Source organism: Ambystoma mexicanum, chromosome 11, assembly GCF_040938575.1.
Source record: "Ambystoma mexicanum isolate Mex_15411 chromosome 11, UKY_AmexF1_1, whole genome shotgun sequence".
Taxonomy (NCBI): domain Eukaryota; kingdom Metazoa; phylum Chordata; class Amphibia; order Caudata; family Ambystomatidae; genus Ambystoma; species Ambystoma mexicanum.
Genome location: NC_090934.1, coordinates 1,272,275,700 through 1,272,293,706, shown reverse-complemented (window position 1 = coordinate 1,272,293,706; position 18,007 = coordinate 1,272,275,700). Strand labels below are relative to the sequence as shown.

The following is an 18,007-nucleotide window of genomic DNA, read 5'->3' as shown; positions in this document are numbered from 1 at the left end:
GTAAAGCCGTTGACACGGTTTCTAGGCTATGCCTTTGGGAAAAACTCAGAAAATGGGGGATTCATCCTATTTTATTACATTTTATTATGTTACTATATTCTCAGAGTACTGTTAGCAATAAAGTTAATAGTGAAGGTGTACTCACTGCTGACATTCCTACTAATACAGGCATTTAGCACGGATGTGTATTAGCCCCCACTTTATATAATGTGTATGTGGCAGATACGGATCAATTTATTGATAAAGTCTGTAATTTTCCACTGTGATTGGGACTACCCCAGTACCTTGGATTAGCTGTGCTGATTATACTATCATTATGGATTGCCCCCCCTGTTGGGTTGCAAAGATCACTTAATGCTTTAGTTGAATATGCCTATATTAATCATCTTCAAATAAATGGCTTAAAAACTAAAATAGTAACATTTGGACATAGCAGAAGAGCAGTTAAATCTGCCTGGTATATTAATGATGTTAAACTGGAGGTATTCAATATGTATAACTAATTAGGAGTTCCTATTGAAAATGCTCCTTGTAAAGAATGTTACTTTACACAGGTACGTTCAAAGATTTTGAAAAAAAGGCTCCTCCTTGAGAGTATTAGGTATAAGAAAGGTGGTAACAACATTGGAGGTCTGATAAAGGTTCATAGTACTAGCATTATTCATAGTATTACATACGGACTCCCGACTATACCGGAAACTAATTTGGATAAGATTGTGACCTTAGAGGCAAATATTATGCGCACTATTTTAAATGTTCCACAGATAGTACCGGGAACTGCGCTTTGTATGGAGCTAGGTATCACCTCTGTTAAAACCATACGATTGATTAAAAAATGTGCTCAATATTTTAGAATTATTCTAACCTCAATGGATGAAAAATCGATTTTTGGGCTCTTATTGGAACAATACATCAAAAATAGTAATCAATTTTTGGTTAATTTGAAAGAATCTGTGGAGGACTATCTGAAGCTTCTTGATTTAGATCTTGGGGAGATATTAATGAATCCTAACTAAATTAATCTCATTAAGAAGAAAGGAAATGATTGTGATATGTCTTTGAATATTGAGTACTTATCTAAGAGTAATATGTGTAAGGAATATAGTACTCAGTCTTTCAAATTGGGCATTCCATGTGCATATCTTACCAAAATTTGGGATAAACAAGTTAGGAGATTCATAATCTATTTACCGTTTAACATTTTACCAACTTTGGCACATACTCGTCGTTGGACTCTGACTCCAAGGGAGGAAAGGCTTTATTGCCTATGTGGCCTGAAAATTGAAACCGCCAGGCACATTCTTATACAGTACGTAGAACTCCAGACGGAGTACGCTCATGGCTATAATAAGTTTGTATCTAATATCACAGATATTATAAAGGATCAGTTCTGGACTGCATTATTTTTAGCTGAATCATTTGTTATACCAGGTGCTGCCCATTTTGTTTGGAAGAGAGCTGATGTCCGAATAATTTCCCAGAACCTGAATTAATTAAATTATATAACATGGAAGACATTTTGAATGTATTTTAACAATATATATTCTTATGTGCATAACTTTCTGTACTGTGCATTTAGATGTATTGTTTTATCCCAATTTTTTATTTTAGGAATATTTTAGATGCTCTTTTATTGCGATATTTATATTTATATTCTCAGTTATCTTAATATTATCTTAATATGAATTGGGAACCAATATTTAATTTACCTCAGTGATATATGATTTTTCTAATTTAATAAATCATAAGAAATGCATTTGGGTTGTTTTCCATGTAATGCTTGTAATGCTGTATGGAAATGTGTTGTAAAGAATTTTATCTGGAAATCATTTCTTTTAATCTTGTGTAAAGGTTTCTATAAACCATAAACACAAATAAATAAAAAATATCCCAAACTATGATAATTAAACTTTAAATACAGGAATGTAAGACACTAATGTTAGTAAGTAAAGTAGATTTGGATGGTGGAGACAAATAGTAAATTAATGCTATTCAGATGTGCTTGTGTGTGTGTTGGTGTGTGTGTGCTCGTACTTCATGCCACCCCTGTATAAGTCAATAGGTCAGTGCCCCACTTGAGCCACCCCAGTCAAAAGAGTCTGAACACGCCACTAGACCCACTGAACCCCTCGTGTTTTTCGAACCTGCTTCACAATCAGGGATGTTGCCATCGTGCAGAGCAACATCATTGCTTGATGCGCTCCTCCTAGGTTTTGCAAGATACCTTTGAATCACATTTCTGAAAAACATGAAGTCGAGCTTGGGTATGGTACTGGCAATTTCCTTATTTAGGGGTCTTATTTACTATTTCATTTTTTTGGTTCCTCTTTGTTCATATCTTGGGTAGATGGCCTCTTACCACATCTGATGGCTATGGCTAAGGGCTTTTATTGTGTTGTGGTCTGGTATTGGTAGTGGTTGTGGCCATTGGTTCAGTGATGATTGTGAATGACTGAACAAGTTAAAAGGTAGGGGCTTATAGTTGGATTGTTAAATGCAACTTGCTAGTCACAATACTGCAGCACTTTTAACTACTGAAGTATTAAGGAAAGCAAATGATTCCATGGGGTTGATGGGTTTTGCACACTGAATTAGTAAATGTAACCTATTTATTCATAGTGTGGAAGCGCCTTGCTCACTGAATTGTATTTGAATTTTAAAGTTAAGCAAAGGAGTTCACATTGTTGATGGATGGTCTTCAAGAACTGGTTACTCAGCCATATTCATTCAGAATGTTGAGGAACTTGTTAACTAAAATGTTGAGTCAATAATATTCCTTCACAGTGTTAATGGGCCTTATTAACCAAAATTATTAATCAACCATATAGCTGTCAACATTGCAGGGATTTGCTCACTGATTTTGCAAGAAAAACACACTTATTCATAGTCATATAAGCCTTTGCTGCGGAATTAATTATAATGCAATCATTAATAATGAACAATTTATAATTCACAAATAGAAAATCTATTACTTACCAGGTCTGAATGGCTTTGCTCACTATATTTTTAAATCAAACTTCTCATTCAATTCTGAAATTCATAAGATTCTTAAATAAAACATGCTCTGCTCACTGAACTGTAAAATGAAGCACAGAAACTCACTTTATTGGTGGGCTTTGTTGATCAAATTGTTAAATCAAGCCTTTATTCATGGGATGTGTGGGCATTGCCCACTGTAAGTGGTCGCGGTAGGCAATGTTCATGGAACTTTGGCCACCAAATTATTCAGTAACAAAAGCCTGTTTGGCATGGTTTGTTTGTGAGGAATTTTTCAATAAATTAATGTATAACAAAACTTGATTGAAGTAGTTGGCTGTCTGAGGGCTGCATTTTGCAAGCATTGAACTTTACATTTGATAAATAAATTAATATTCTTGGATGAGGTGCCTGGATATGGTCCACGCAGGCTCCCTTACATGCATCAGATCACATGCCACCTGTGAGTCAATAAGGAAATGCCATCATATACCAGCCCGCCCATCAGCGTTAACCAGAGAAAGATGTTGCAGATTTTTGGTCCTGCTCTTCCAGTTATTCAATGATTTGCCCTCCCCCTACCCGAAGTGCTTCCCTGCATTCTCCCTAAAAGTACGTTGCCCCCTCGTCCACGTCACCACAAAAGTCTCTTTGGTACAGCAGAGAGCTAGGTCTTTTCATTTAGAAGGGTTGTCAAAAGCTTAATATGCGCAAGAGGTTATATAGTGATGCAGAGTGTGACATGCCATTGGACTAAAGTTTCCTCGGTGAAGTTAAGGAATCTTGAGTATCCATCCTTGGATTGGCCCAAGCTTTCATTGCCCACAATGAGGATTTCCATGTCTCTGAACCACACAATCCTAATGACTGCCATGCAGCTGTGCATCTGGACAGGATGTCAGACAATACAGGAAACACATTACCTAGAATGGTTGTTGACCAACTATAACAATCCAATCAGAAACATCCCTTCTAGATGATTGTGACTCTACTCCAGTTGGGAGGTAGGTGATTCATGCAATTGCTGCTCCGAATATGTGAGAGGCACTGATTGGGAACTGTATGCAAGACACAGTTTAACTGTTCACTTTTTTCCATTTCCTGTTTTAGTCCTGAAGAAGGGCCAGGTGAAGAAACGGATATGGCCAGGGTGCACTTGTCCTCAAAGTCTGTTTAACTTCAGGTGGATTCGTTCAGCAGCATCTTTTGTGCAAACCACTGTGGGAAACCATCCGTTACCGATGGTAGTGCAAAGTGGAAGTGTTTAAGAGGTATTCATGTTCAATGATACGGGGCACGTTTGAGTTCAGAAAGTGGTCTTGGGACCTTAAAAACCACAGCCTGTGTTGTTGTAGAGTCCACAGCAGTTGGCGAGAGAATAACTACTGCTGTTGAGCCCTTCCCAACCTCCTGTGAATGAAGGGGTCCCATTGAAGTGCGCCACAGTGCTGGAATGAAAAATAAATGACCTAGATTAGTTCATGCAATTGTACTATTTCAGCAAACAAGTCAATTGTGATTCAGCACATGCACTGCTAGCCAGGCTACTTACCAATTCTCGGTCATGAATGGGGCATTGTATTAGAGCCCCCCTTGTATTGCCTATGGATAAGGTATATTGTTATCTAGTCTGACTTAAAAACATTAGGCTTTGGGAACTGGAACATGGAAAGGATAACTCTCTGGGGATACAGTGCATCTTTCACAAGTAACCCCTCGGGCCAGAATCCCCCTTTATGTTTGTTTGACAGGTTCTTATATGCTATCCAACAAATCCCATTAACACAGCCCCATAGGTATGCTCAGGTAGGTCTTCAAATCTTCAGCAATTGTGTTAGAGCACCTCTTAACAAACCACTAGAGGTCTTCAGTTCAACCGGGTTGTTTTGTAACAGTTTCAAAACATGGTATCACTTCACTGATGGGTGATGATATATCATGTAATGACAATGAAATCTTATGATTCATCCTTACATTATCAGCGGCTTCCTAGTGCTAGATTTGCAGTCCAGGTGTTGTATACATGATAGGCAGTTACAAGTTGTTAAAATATTACCCATTTCTTAAGGTTAACATACATCTTTGTTGGCTGTTGGGTCTAAACCTGTTGCCTGTTAAATCTGTGTCACTGTTGTCAATGATATTGTGCTCATGTTCCACTTTGGTTGCCTACATTCTAATAAGACATTGTGGAAATGCAGCTATTTCCCATAAAATAATTTGGTTGCTCGTTTTATTTCCGTAAAGGAGAGTTAGTATTTCTATGTTCTGATGTAAAATGAGGTATCAGAGGCTTTACTGGTTGATTGTCACTTTCCAACGATTAAATGTTGTACCCGGCATTGCTCAGGAGAACCAGAGTCCTTATATCGATGTATTGTTTAATTTGAACAATTACGCCACTAAGGAGGCCACCTTGCCTTTGGGGCAATGCAGTGGTGATAGTGTAAATAGAGTGAGAAGAGCCAAGTCTTAAATGCCCTGCAGAAGGCCATCTCTTCCTGGGTGTTTCTTTGTCAACATGGGAGAGAGTTTGAGAGATTAGTAGCTAGAATGGACCTGCAGCCAAACCTTGCCTGATCTTTGAGGAGCACAGGTGGCAGGTGGTGCAAGAGATCTGTCCAAAACATAGGGCCTCATTCCGAGATTGGAGGTAGTCATGGCGCTATTTGCGCCAGGACTGCCTCCAATAACGGGTCCGAGTCCGGTGTTGTTCAATGGGGACTTATCGGTGTAGTCCGACCCTGGCGGGACCGGTAAGTCCCCATTGAACAAACCATTCCCCATTCGAGCCCCCATAGGGCTCAATGGGAATGGGGAAGGCGCTATTTACGGGCCTGCTAATGGCAAGCCCGTAATTAGCGGCCTGGTCCCCTAACGGGACCCGTAAGGGACGTGTGGTCCGACCACACGTCCCTTGCATTTCCCGTTAGGGGACCTCGGCAACGGGCGGTAGGGGATTACCAGCACCGGTCTCCTTACCGGTGCCCGGTATCCCCTACCGCCCAACTCGTAATGACCCCCATAGTCCTTCAATTTGTGTGTGGACAAGGGTGATGGGCAGGTTGTTGACGTGGCCTATGGACAATGCAAAGAACTTTGAACTTGTACATTTTGGTGCCCTTTGGACAAGCTGGAGGCAATGATAAATGAAACCCTGTCATGGATGGAGAGGAAGTCAATGTTCTGCTTGGAGGAGGGGTGAATGGCAGAACCAGGTGAACCAGGTGATGGACTTTGATCTCAGAGGATGGTGCGGGGTGGCATGGGTAGAGAACTGGGCGGGGTATCCAGAAGGAGGCAGACCACTACCCATGATCAGATTTTAGTCTTCTTGGCATGACGTGTGAGCCAATAGGAGAGCACCCATGTGTACATTTCTTCCATACTCCTGTAGAAGGATGAGGCAGTAGGGAAGCAGTTGTCATCCAGTTGAATGCACATTTGCGTGTCATCTGCATATGCGTAGATGGTGAAGCTAAGAAACCTTGAGAAGGGAAATGGGGCACAGGTAAACATTGGGAAGAAAGAGTGACAGAGACATTGCAGGGAAGGGAGAAAAGCGTGACCATGAAAGATGAGTAGACATTTGTTTAATTCTATCCATGAGGAAGGAAGCTTTCTAGGCCAGGAAGCAATTACATAGCAAAACTGTGGTAACAAGTGTTACATAAAAACATATTATTATTATTATTATTATTATAATAATTATTATTAACTATTGATATGTACCATTTAGCCAAAATACAAACAGCAAAAATGAAAGCATGTGATTGTTAGCATGCACATCTACCAAAACAGCGCTTCCTCACAAAACCACTTAAAGATCATAGAGCAAACTCATTCTAATCAAGGCTGAAATGATGAGCAGGGAAAAAAGGAACTGGGTTAAGAGGGCTGTTTGGACTCATCCAGCATCACCCGCTATTCTGTGACAACTATCATCATCGTGGAGTCCAAAGAATCAATCTAGTGGAGGGCCATTAACAACGGTGGAATGGCCTAGAGGGAACTCTGAAGATATCCTAGAGGGCCTCTACCCATTGGGCCTCTTTTGAGTGGGTACCCTGGTTTTCTGCTCCTCTAACCAAACCCATGTACTGCCATTTCTCTGTATCCCCCACATGCCTTGGAAGCAAAATGTTTTTATATATCTTCCAGTATTGTTTCCTCAATCTTATCAAATTCGTTAGATCTTTTTTTGTGGTTATGTTTAACTAATTTTTAATGCCAATATAGAGACAAGTGTGCTTTAAAATTCAGTGTTTTGACCCATTTTTCAAATATATTGGATAGAGAGCCCCCAAGCTCTGCTTACTGGGGTTTGGCATTCTTGCACTCTTTGAAAAACCTTTCCAGTTCTCAATTTTGTTTGCAGTCTACTGCTGCCCATTTGTACCCTGAGTAAAGTGAAGCTATGTCGGCGGGCAAATTCTTGACTTTGGCAACAGGAGCGTGACTCACTTCATGAAAAGATCTTGACAGCATGTGTAAATGTCGTAGGTTCTGTTGTTAAAGCTTGTCATGTCCAAGAAAGACTGGCACATCACATCGTCTCTGGGAACGTACAAAATTCCTATAAACAAAATTAAAAAAAATTAAATTTTAAAATTTCACTTGCATTTTTAAATGCAATTTCTATATCTACTTCTGGTGTAGTCTTTGATCTGATTTCCCTCAAATTCTCAAAAAGTATTCAAAAACAATTCTCAATTCTATACAAATTAGGCTTTAAAGTACTTGTATAGAAAACTCTCAATACACAGTTCTCTAAATGAGCCGATATTACTATGTGCATTGATTTTTTTTAAATTCTTTTAATTATTTTGAAGAACAATAACAGACAGCATTCCACAGACAGCATTCAGTGACATAGCAGTAGTACAGTAATACAGCACATTGCACAGTTCATGCATTGTCGGGTTCAGTACCAGACGGCGAAGATTGGTTTACACATCTTGAATAAGGTAGTGTTTATACGGACCCCATATATCTCTGGGTCTCCCCGTGGGTATGTGTCGTTAGAGTATATTCAGCCTCCATGTCATGACAATATGTTATATCTTGTATCCACAAGTTTCTCGTAGGTGTGACCTTACTCCCCCATGCCACAGCCACTTGCCATTAAGCCAGTAGTAGCAATAACCTATCAAGGTGTTGTCCATGTCTCGGGATATCCCTCGTATAGCCCAATAATGCCATCATTGGGGTCGGTTCCAGTCGTTCCCCCTACTATGTCACCCAATATTTTAAAGACCTCATCCCGTACTAAGCACATTGTTTTCCATGGTTCGTAATATATTCAATCCCTTGATGTACTGCGCACACATAGCAGACGGCTATCGAACAGCAAGGGTATGGACCTCAGCATTATGCAGCTTCATGAGGGAATGCCATTATTTGTATTGAGAAATGCCAGGTTGAATCAGTATCTATCAGCAAAAGTCCATCTTAATGTTATGGTAAAAGACATAGGGGCTTATTATAACTTCCTCGATATGGAAAAAAGATGGTAAAAATGACAGCAATTCCGGCACTGGCCCTTTTTTCGGGACCGGAGAATTGCAAGTTTGCCAGTGGAGGTAGTGATCTACTGGCAGGCCCATGTATTTATGTACCATGTGGATTTATATGCATAGAGAGTGTGAGTTTAACGCGGGCCACGCAGATAGTATTTACCTATGTGGACCCTTGACTCTTTGAGAGAAGGTCTGAGAATTTGAATGAAGGTGGGTGCACCTTCGTGGAGGCCTTCATGCCTCTCCACACAAAGGTTTGTGGCAGCTGCACAAATTCACACAGTCACAAAGGTGGTGGGTTCACCCATGGGTATGTGAGTGTTTGCTGCACATCCCCAAGCACACAGGGTGGAAAGAGCATTTATTTTGTTAATGAGGTGTTAATTTGTGCAGTAATGTCAAAATTAGGTGGCATGCACTGCTAAAAAACCTCCTTCCCAAAAGAGAATTTGTAGGTGGGGAGAGGAGAGCTTGAAGGCCAGCCCTTCATGGATCTGCGGACCATCTTCAATGCTGTCCCAAGAAGAGAGCTGTGGGAGCCTTTATATAAATTAGGTGTGCCCTTAAATCTTCTATCTTCAATTTTGAACGTATACAGTGATAATTATGCGCAAGTGAGATTTTGCGTGGGTGGAGAGACCAGGTCTGTTTTGTCGGTCACGAGAGGGGTCAGGCAGGGATGTGTCCTCATCTCTCCCCTGTTTTGCCTGAACATAAATGCTTTAATAGAGTCACTAAGTGGCCTCAAGACAGACACCCCACATTTGGTTGGAGAGCCAATAAGTATATTACTATTTGCAGAAGATGTGGTCCTTGTTAGTAAGACCCCCACAGGAATGCAACATGCTCTGACATGCTTCAATGCCCATTGCCTCACAATGGGACTTCAAAAGAATATTACCAAAGCTAAATATCGAATGTGGTCAAAATAGCAAATGGAACATGTAACAATTTTTGTTAATAGTAAGATCGATTCGGTAGGTTATTTTGATTACTGGGGGTAAGACTTAAAAGGCTCCTGAGTGAAGGGTGAGTTGACCGTGAAAAGACACAGGATGAGGGGCAATAAATTCCTTTTCAAATTATTATGGGGCAAAAGCTGTGAGTTAAGTGTTAGAAATGAACATAGTAAAAACTCATGCAGCTGTCCTCTATGGTGCGGGGATGTGGGAACATAGCATCATGAAAAGTCTCAAAAGAAGAGAATTAAAATACAATTATTACAAAATTTACCAAGAGCACTCCAAATACCCCATTGATGTCAGAGCTTGGAATATATGGCATTACATTTGAAGCCGGTTTGAGACCTCTTTCACAATGCACCAAATTTTGGTCGCGAGACAACTCAGAGCTTATAGAGCAGCTTGTCAAGACATTTTTCACACCTGGGTTCACACATTCTCCCTCGGTTCTGATACATACATGATCTAGCCAGGGTTTTAGGCCTGGTTTTTCAATTCGACACTGTTGTTAACAACCAGTTTTGTAACTTTCCAAGTAAACTGACCATGTAAAGATCATATGGGGAATTGTTCCTCTTTTGTAAGCTTGCGGCTATACCTATTTCAATATTTTTGGTCTAGCCAATGAAAACGACTCTGATTCAGGAAACATATCTTTCTGTTGTGAAAGATAATGAAGCAAAAATATTGCTCCTCAAAATTTGTATAAGGATTCCTCCTATGGGATATTTTGCAAGCAAATGAGAGAATTGAGAAGAGATGCACACTATGCACTGGACAGGACGAAAATATTCAGCATTTCATGCTATTATGCCCAACTTATGCCTCAATAAGAACAAAATGCCTCTTTCCAATCTTTAGGGCATTTAGCACTAGACATTTAAGGCAGGCAGTGACCATTTGCTATAAGCTAGAAAATATGTGTACTATGTTGGGTATCTTGCAATATATAAAGAAATAATTGTTATTAAGGAAGAAAAGGACCTAGCTGGAATACTATTAATCTATTTTAACTGTACTATTTTAACATGTTTAATAGTTTAAATAATCCTATTTTTTTTATTTTTGTTTATCTAAAATGTAATAGATACGAACATGCATTATGATAATGTGCAGAAGGTGTATTAATGTGTATTTTTGTATGTGGTTTTATGGTATCATGCATACTGAAATCTATCAATGTTTGACTATATTATAACTTATTCCTTTGAGAAGGCATATCATGAGAGCATCAGCAATAAGGTCAGATGGCAATAGAGAACCCATATGTCTATAAGCAGGGCAGGCTAGCTAGAATTCAATAATAATAATTTGGCATTTATATAGCGCTACGAACCCTCAGGTATCTAGCACTGCTTATTGTTACCCACAGTGTGTGGTGCTCATTTATCGACCTTGGAAGGATGAAAGGCTGAGTTTGGCCCCGTCGACCTCGGAAGGAGAAAGGCTGAGTTTGGCCCCGCCGGGATCCGAACCTGCGTTAGCAGGCTCTGCACGGATGTCAAGCGAGCACTCTATTCGCTGTGCCACTTGACCGGCTAGCGACTAAGACATGATCCTTGTTTTAACAATAGTTTTTCAATTGACCACACTGTAAAAACTAGCAAAGAGAACACTGGCATGGTTCAATCAGGAGTTTACAATTGCTTCAAATATGGGCTCTGTGTTTGGACTCAAGGAAAAAAGACACCTTTTTTATTGAGTTACGGGATACAGAATACCTTTTGGGAAAAGAAATAAAGATGAAATAGAGAAGAGGAAAGAAAAAATACTATTTTATATTGTACAATCCATCAATTATTAACCAGCTCATAAGAGCCCATATTGCCGGCAGCTGGCCCGGCCTCTATGTTCTGACTGCTTAAATCTGATCATTGGACGCATCCTCCAGTCGCGACATGACCAAGAATCACAGCAAGAGCAAGAAGCTAATAGTTGCTCCTTGTTTATTAGACAGCTACCTCCAGTGAAGAGATCCCATATCTACAACTATCAAAATGTTATGTCAAAAAATAGCTGCCTTAAACATGTCTTCCAATGTCTTCTTTCGGTCTCGTGTTATGTGCCACACTTACCACCTTTTGGGCACACGTGACAAGCAATTCATGCTCTGGACCCCAGGCAATAGAAGGTATATACAGGACTGGTTTGTTTCGATAGGGAATTTAAAAGCTTCTTTGGAACAAGAACCTTTCCTGACTTAGGCTCATCTACTTCTTAGAAAGCCCCAGTTAGATACAATGGAATATTAGCCCCATAGAACTACTATTAATGTACACGGTACAGATAAAGAAATATCAACGTGTGCCTTTTTGCATCTGGAGCTCTGCATGGACCAAGACTCCATGAAGGGTCTTCGTCAATTATTAGGATTTGCCTTGGGAAGGGTTCAGAACCAATGACTATCCAAGAATGTGATGATCTGTTTAATGCAGTGGATGGCCAATTAAGTGCCCTGCTGGTGCTCCCGATACTGCCATCAGGGCATCCGGGAGGCACCAGTCATAATATTTGATGGGGCATTCCCCAGAAAATAGCTGCGGGACAAGGAAAATATACTGAGATCATCATTTTCATGGTTCTCTCCCCCCACCCCCCCTTTGGTACTTCCTTTTCTTATTAGTCAAGTTCACTTCAATGTAATACATTTATAGACGAAAACTCAAGGGAGAGTAGTGAATGCAAGCATATAATCGGTGAAAGGGTCACTTGCCTTGAATTGGTTAAACAATGTGTTAAGTATTTGTCTAACAGCTGGAATGTGTAGTAAAATATTCTAACACAAGATTGGAATTGTTTTGACTTTTAAAACATTTGAACTATTTGTAAATAAGTGAACATTATTTTTTTAGAATTATAATCAAATTGGAATTGTTACAAGTAACGAGATTAAAAGGGCTTAAAACAGAAACAAATGAAGAAAAAGAGCACATTTCTACAACTACTAAAAGCTGTCAAATATAACTGAAGTAAGAGCTTGATGAAAATTCGACACCTGGTTCATTATTTATTCGAAAAAATGTCCCAGTGCTAATGGTAGAGAACAGAGCCATTTTGTGTTCTCTGCTTTCTGTCTCCTCATTTCAAACTCCCTCTGACACTAGGTCCATGAGAAAGGGTGTGTTGTGCCTGAGAAAGATGTTTGTGGAAGAAAACATTGATAATTGAAAAGAATGGTCGTATTAGGGATTAAAACTGTGCTTCTGATGCATTACTATGTATGTTCATTTTGTAGGTACGATGCCAAGGAAATGTAAAATATCATTGCATAGAGTCGCGTGGGCCATCGACAGAGTTCAACGTAACGATAAAGTATGATCAAAGAAGGAAAAACTAGAGACAACTCGAGAACAATGAGAACCATTTGGGATACATTTTGATAGTAGGTTTTAAGGTTGGAGAAGTTTAGAAGGAGTGGTAAGGGAGGAGCCCCTCCTCCTTGACATGGAGTAGAGACAACTTCAATTAACGGTTGAATGATTGGGTTTATTTAAAGAATGGGTCTGCAACCTTTGGTTCTCCAGATGTTTTGGACTACAACTCTCATCAGTCTCAACAAAGATAATAAATAGTGATCATTGCACAATTTAACAAATGTATGCTTTCAAAGCAGGAGAAATTACACAAGACAGATTGCTATAGAGGAGCATACCTGCAACACAAGCATTGACAAACGAGACACAGGCTCCTGTCATGAGTGCACGGAGCACAATTCTTGCGAAATCCCCTTTCCTAGTAGGAGCCATGCATGCTGGAAAAGATCAAAAAGTTGAAACGTTAGAAATAATGGTCAAAAACATCCACCCAGCCTCTGCTGTGGAGTTTAAGAAACATGTCTCTAGGCGACTTGCCCTGCTATAATCCACACTCAGCGGCAAGTTTTTTTTTTTTGTATGATGGTTCTACATCAGTACTGAACTGTGCAGGGCGAATTTCATTACTATTTGTTCTGAAAGAGGCTCTCTCTGGTATCACCTGGACTGCACTCAAGTGCCTATCCTAAGAGGTGGTAATGGCAATACATATGCTCTAGGAATATACAGGAACTTTCTCTGGGAGGGGGTTGCCTACTACTATTTATGGAGAATGCACTTGTAAATTGGAACCTCTATCAAATAGCCTTACTATCAAGCATGCTTTTCTTCCTGTGTATCACTCAAAGTCAAACCGTCTCACGTGAAATGACCTTAGGATCCCAAATTGACATTCACAAGGAAATTGATCCGGGTCCCGCTACCTTCGGAATCTTCTTTGGAAAATATTCAACATGCCCCCCCCTTGCGCCGCATGGTGGTAGCATGCAGTTCAAAATAAATGTCCATATTCTCATTAAATGTATGATCCAAATAATGGAGGATCTTATAAAGGCTTCTTGGGTATAGATTACACGTCAACATCTTCTGAAGATAGTAACTTCTAGCCACTGGCAGCACCCAAATGGCCACTGGCAGCACCCGAATGGCATTTGTGGGGTGGGTTTGCTGAAGCATTCCAAGCTCCCTAACATCTGTTAGCAACATCACACAGTATTTGTGCAAGTAAGAGTAGGAGTTGAAGGTATGCTATCTCTCTGAGGTCCCGCTGGTGTTGACCAAGCTCAGTTTTTGCAAATGATCTTCAGAAGAGAGCGATGATCCTACACTCTGGTATCTTGGCTTTGTGGTTGGGGTGTTACTATTGGTGAGCTTTTGTTTGTATGGTGAGTCATCCAATTTTCTGATTTAGGTGGGGTATGCCAGTGTGGCCAAGGAATAATACCAAAAATATAGAGTGGTATGACCCATATTGTGTATATCAAGGTTCCTAATAATTAACTAATAATACCATACAGCTAAAATACGGGCATCAATTCACATCCGCAAGTAGAATAATGTAAACCAGGAGTGATTCTTCAATGTATTAGTTCACAGAGTTTAGGCACTGTAGGTTTTCTTAATTAGTCACCATCTTTTATGTGGTTTCTGTACACATGTCTATCTGTGGTGTTGGCTGGCGAGTCTTCATGTTCTAGGGGTTGAGTAGGTGAGTATCTGTCTTTGGCAATTAATCCATCCCTCTGACAACTAATTCTGTATAGCAAACAACAATCCTTTGCCAGTGTTATTTGAACATAGCTTTACTTACATAATCCTCCAAGCATGATGCCAATCGAACTGACATTGGCAAACCCGCAGAGGGCAAAGGTGGTGATAACTTCTGATCTGATCTGCAATGCAAAAAAGGCAGCAATCACAAAGTGACAATAACCAAGAGTAGGATGTGGCAAGTGGCAAAGGTACAGAGCTGACAAAACACAAGGAGCCTCAGAAAATCATAATTTGAAAGAAAAGTGGCACGGCATCTCACAAGGAAACATACGCATAGCCAAGCACATAATAAAATAAGAAAAAAAACTATGAGAATGGACTGTTACGCTCACCTGGTTCCCATAGGGGCGTCGATCGGACCCGGACAGCTGCGGTCTCCACCAACGTGATGCGTAGTGCAGAGATGACAGTCTGGACTGGCCCGCCTAATCTTGTCTGCTGGATCTGTAGAAGTATTCTCCTTATGTTTTTAAATGATGAGCTCTCCATCCTGCATGACATGCAGGGGCGCGTAGATACCAGTTACTTCACTGGTTTGAAGGTACTGGAGGAGTTCTGGAAGAATATTGGCTCCAATGTTTATAAAGTTCAAAGAGTTCAATATGTCCGATGTTCACTCTTGTTCCATTCCCTCGTTAGATTGCAGCTGGCTCCAAGAGAATATTGCCTGGAGGCAGCCAATGGAGTTCAGGTAAAAGTCTGTGTTATCAAACACTGTCCGGTAAAAGTTCCATGAATTTAACTTGTTGTTTTCTCTCCCTTTATAGGTGCGGCATAAAAAGATGCGGCAAATTAACGAGTAATGCCTCCGGTGATAAATCAGGTAAGCCTATGGTGGCAAAAGAGATTGGGCCTCATTACGAGTCCGGCGGTAACCATGGCGGTAAAACCGCCTGGTTACAGCTGGACTCGTCTTACTATTCCGCCTCCGTGATTCCCGGAATTACTGGGGCATTACAACCCCGGTTTTCCGGGAATCACGGAGGCGGAATGGTGTTAATCCCCATTCCCATCGAGTCCTATGGGACTCGATGGGAATGGGGATCATGGAAACACCGGCAGCATCTCGTAATGCTGCTGGTGTTTCCTCGTCCGCCTGCAGGCGGGCGGTGTTAAACCCGCCAGGTCTGACCTGGCGGGAACATCACCTCCCGCCTGCAGGAGTCGGGATCAGGCGGTCCGGAAACAACGGTGGCGGCGGGTTTACCGCCACTGTTATTTCCGGACTGCCTGAGTTATAATGAGGCCCTTTGTCTTTGTCGGTTCTCACGGCTCACCTTGTGTTTTCTTTTGTTGCTCCTTCCAGGTGCTGGGTTTCAACGAAGAAAATGATGGAGGCAGCGCCGAGTCAAAAGATGCTGTGGACTGGTGAGTATAACACAGCGCTTCTGCTGGCGATGCGGCGCGTGCTGGAATAATGCCCTTTCCAGGCTCGGAGATGTGCTGAGTCCGGAATCAGGTAAGGAATCAAATAAAGTTTGTTTTCTAACCTTGTCCTTTTCTTCCTCTTTATTCTAGGAGCTCCGGATTCGAGGCGGGCGTGGCAGAAGACTGGATGCTGGCTGCAGGCACAGTGAGCGTCACGCTGCTGGATGCAGAATAACGCGAAGCGTGTGCTGCTGTTCGGGCGTGGTTTAAATAGCCTCCAAAGTAGTTCCAGGTAAGAAGTTCCCTAGAGCCACGCCCGAGTAAAAAATAGTCCCTGTAACAAAATAGTCCCATCCAGGCCTCATGTAGGCTTGGGCTCTTTGCAGCATGGTCTGCATCAGGTAAGTAAAATCTATTTGGCTGGCGCCTATGGCACCAGGACTGATTTCTATGATGAGCCTGGCACCTAAGGCGCCAGGACTGAACCCAGACAGCCCTTAGCCGGGGCTGCTGAGGTTTAAATAAATGTCTGGATGCCTGCTCCTGGAGCAGATGGCCTTGGTCCTGATGCCCGGGGGTAGGCATCATGACAGCACTCCCCCCCAAGGCCCCTCCTAAAGTTGTTCTTCCCCTTGGCCCTGGTTTGTCTGGGAAGTTCTGATAGAATCTTTTCATCAATCGAGGTGCATGAACATGGTCGCTAGGCTCCCATGATCTTTCTTCTGGTCCGTAGCCCTTCCAATCGATTAAATAAAAAAGTTTTGATTTAATCATCTTGGAGTTCAGGATATTTTTTACCTCGAATTCAGGTTATCCATCTATCAAGATGGGGTCAGGTGGTTTGGTTAATCTTGTCCCTGGTTGAACTGGTTTTAGAAGTGAAACATGAAAGACAGGATGAATTCGCATATTAGAGGGTAATTCCAATTTGACGGCCACCAGGATGATAATGGCCTTAATGGTGTAAGGTCCTAAATATCTAGGATTAAAAGTCCGAGTTCCCTTCAGAGGTATATGTTTTGTAGCCAGCCAAACTTGATCTCCAATCTGGTATTGTGGAGTTTCACTTGTATGTTGATCAGCATTTTTCTTGTATTTCTCTTTTGCTTGTTTCAAATGTTCTGTGGCTTCCTTAAAGGCTTGTGTAATAGTAGAGTGCAAATGACTAACTGCGGGCATTTCTAAGTGCTGAGGCGAATCAAGTTCTGAGGTTCGAGGGTGATGTCCATATATGGTATAAAAAGGGCTTTGTCCGGCTCCTGAATGTACAGAGTTATTGTACGCGTACTCGGAAATCCATACAATATCTTTCCAATTGCTTTCGGTCTGGTGTAGCATGCAGCGTAGGTACTGTTCAAGGGTCTGGTTGGTCCTTTCCGTCTGACCATAGGTCTGGGGATGGTGACTTGTTGATAGCCTCACGTCGATTTGCGCCAGTTGACAACATTTCTTCAAAAAATGCGAGATAAATTGACTACCTCGGTCAGAACTCAATACGGAAGGAAATCCGTGTAATCGAACAATGTTTTCGAGGAACTCCTTGGCCAGAATCGAAGCAGAAGGTAATCCCTTTAAAGGAATAAAGTGGGCCATCTTGGAAAAAAGATCCACAATAACTAGGATGGTGTTAAATCCATTACATGGAGGTAGATCTGTAATAAAGTCTAAAGACAAGGTGTGCCATGGTGTAGGTGGAATATCCAAAGGTTGTAAAAGGCCAGTAGGTTTTTTCTTCTGGCTTTTGTTTAGGGCGCAAATGCCACAAGACATCACAAATGACTTTACGTCTTTTCGCCAAGTGGGCCACCAGAACTGTCTCTTAATTTTAGCTTCAGTTTTTGCGATACCTGGGTGGCCTTCCATCAGGGTGTCATGGTAATTGGAGATGACTAGTTCTTGTATTTCCTTGTGTGGTAGAAATAGTCGTCCTTGATAAAAAGGTAGGTCATTGACGACTGAGTAGTCCGGGCCTTTATTTACCCAATCCTGCAGGGTTGCTGGATCGAAGACTTTTTGGATTTTTGAATAAATATCTTCTAGTGTCTGTAGAGTAGTTATGCCAAGAATCCTTTGCTCTGTAATTATTGGCACCGGT

The 18,007-nt window shown here is 41.2% G+C and overlaps 1 protein-coding gene across 1 annotated transcript in view; it reads right to left on the bottom strand.

Annotated features, from left to right (window-relative positions):
- Nucleotides 1-3,077: 3,077 nt before the first annotated feature.
- The window catches only part of LOC138504843 (sodium/nucleoside cotransporter 2-like), a 239,484-nt gene continuing 224,554 nt past the window's right edge, over nt 3,078-18,007 (bottom strand). Inside the window, exons 15-18 of the mRNA XM_069625280.1 lie at nt 14,582-14,663; nt 13,110-13,208; nt 7,441-7,552; nt 3,078-4,424 (exon numbers count right to left, since the gene is read on the bottom strand). Of these exons, the coding sequence (XP_069481381.1) occupies nt 4,304-4,424; nt 7,441-7,552; nt 13,110-13,208; nt 14,582-14,663 (414 nt within the window). The 3' untranslated portion in view covers nt 3,078-4,303. The remainder of the gene's footprint in view (nt 4,425-7,440; nt 7,553-13,109; nt 13,209-14,581; nt 14,664-18,007) is intronic.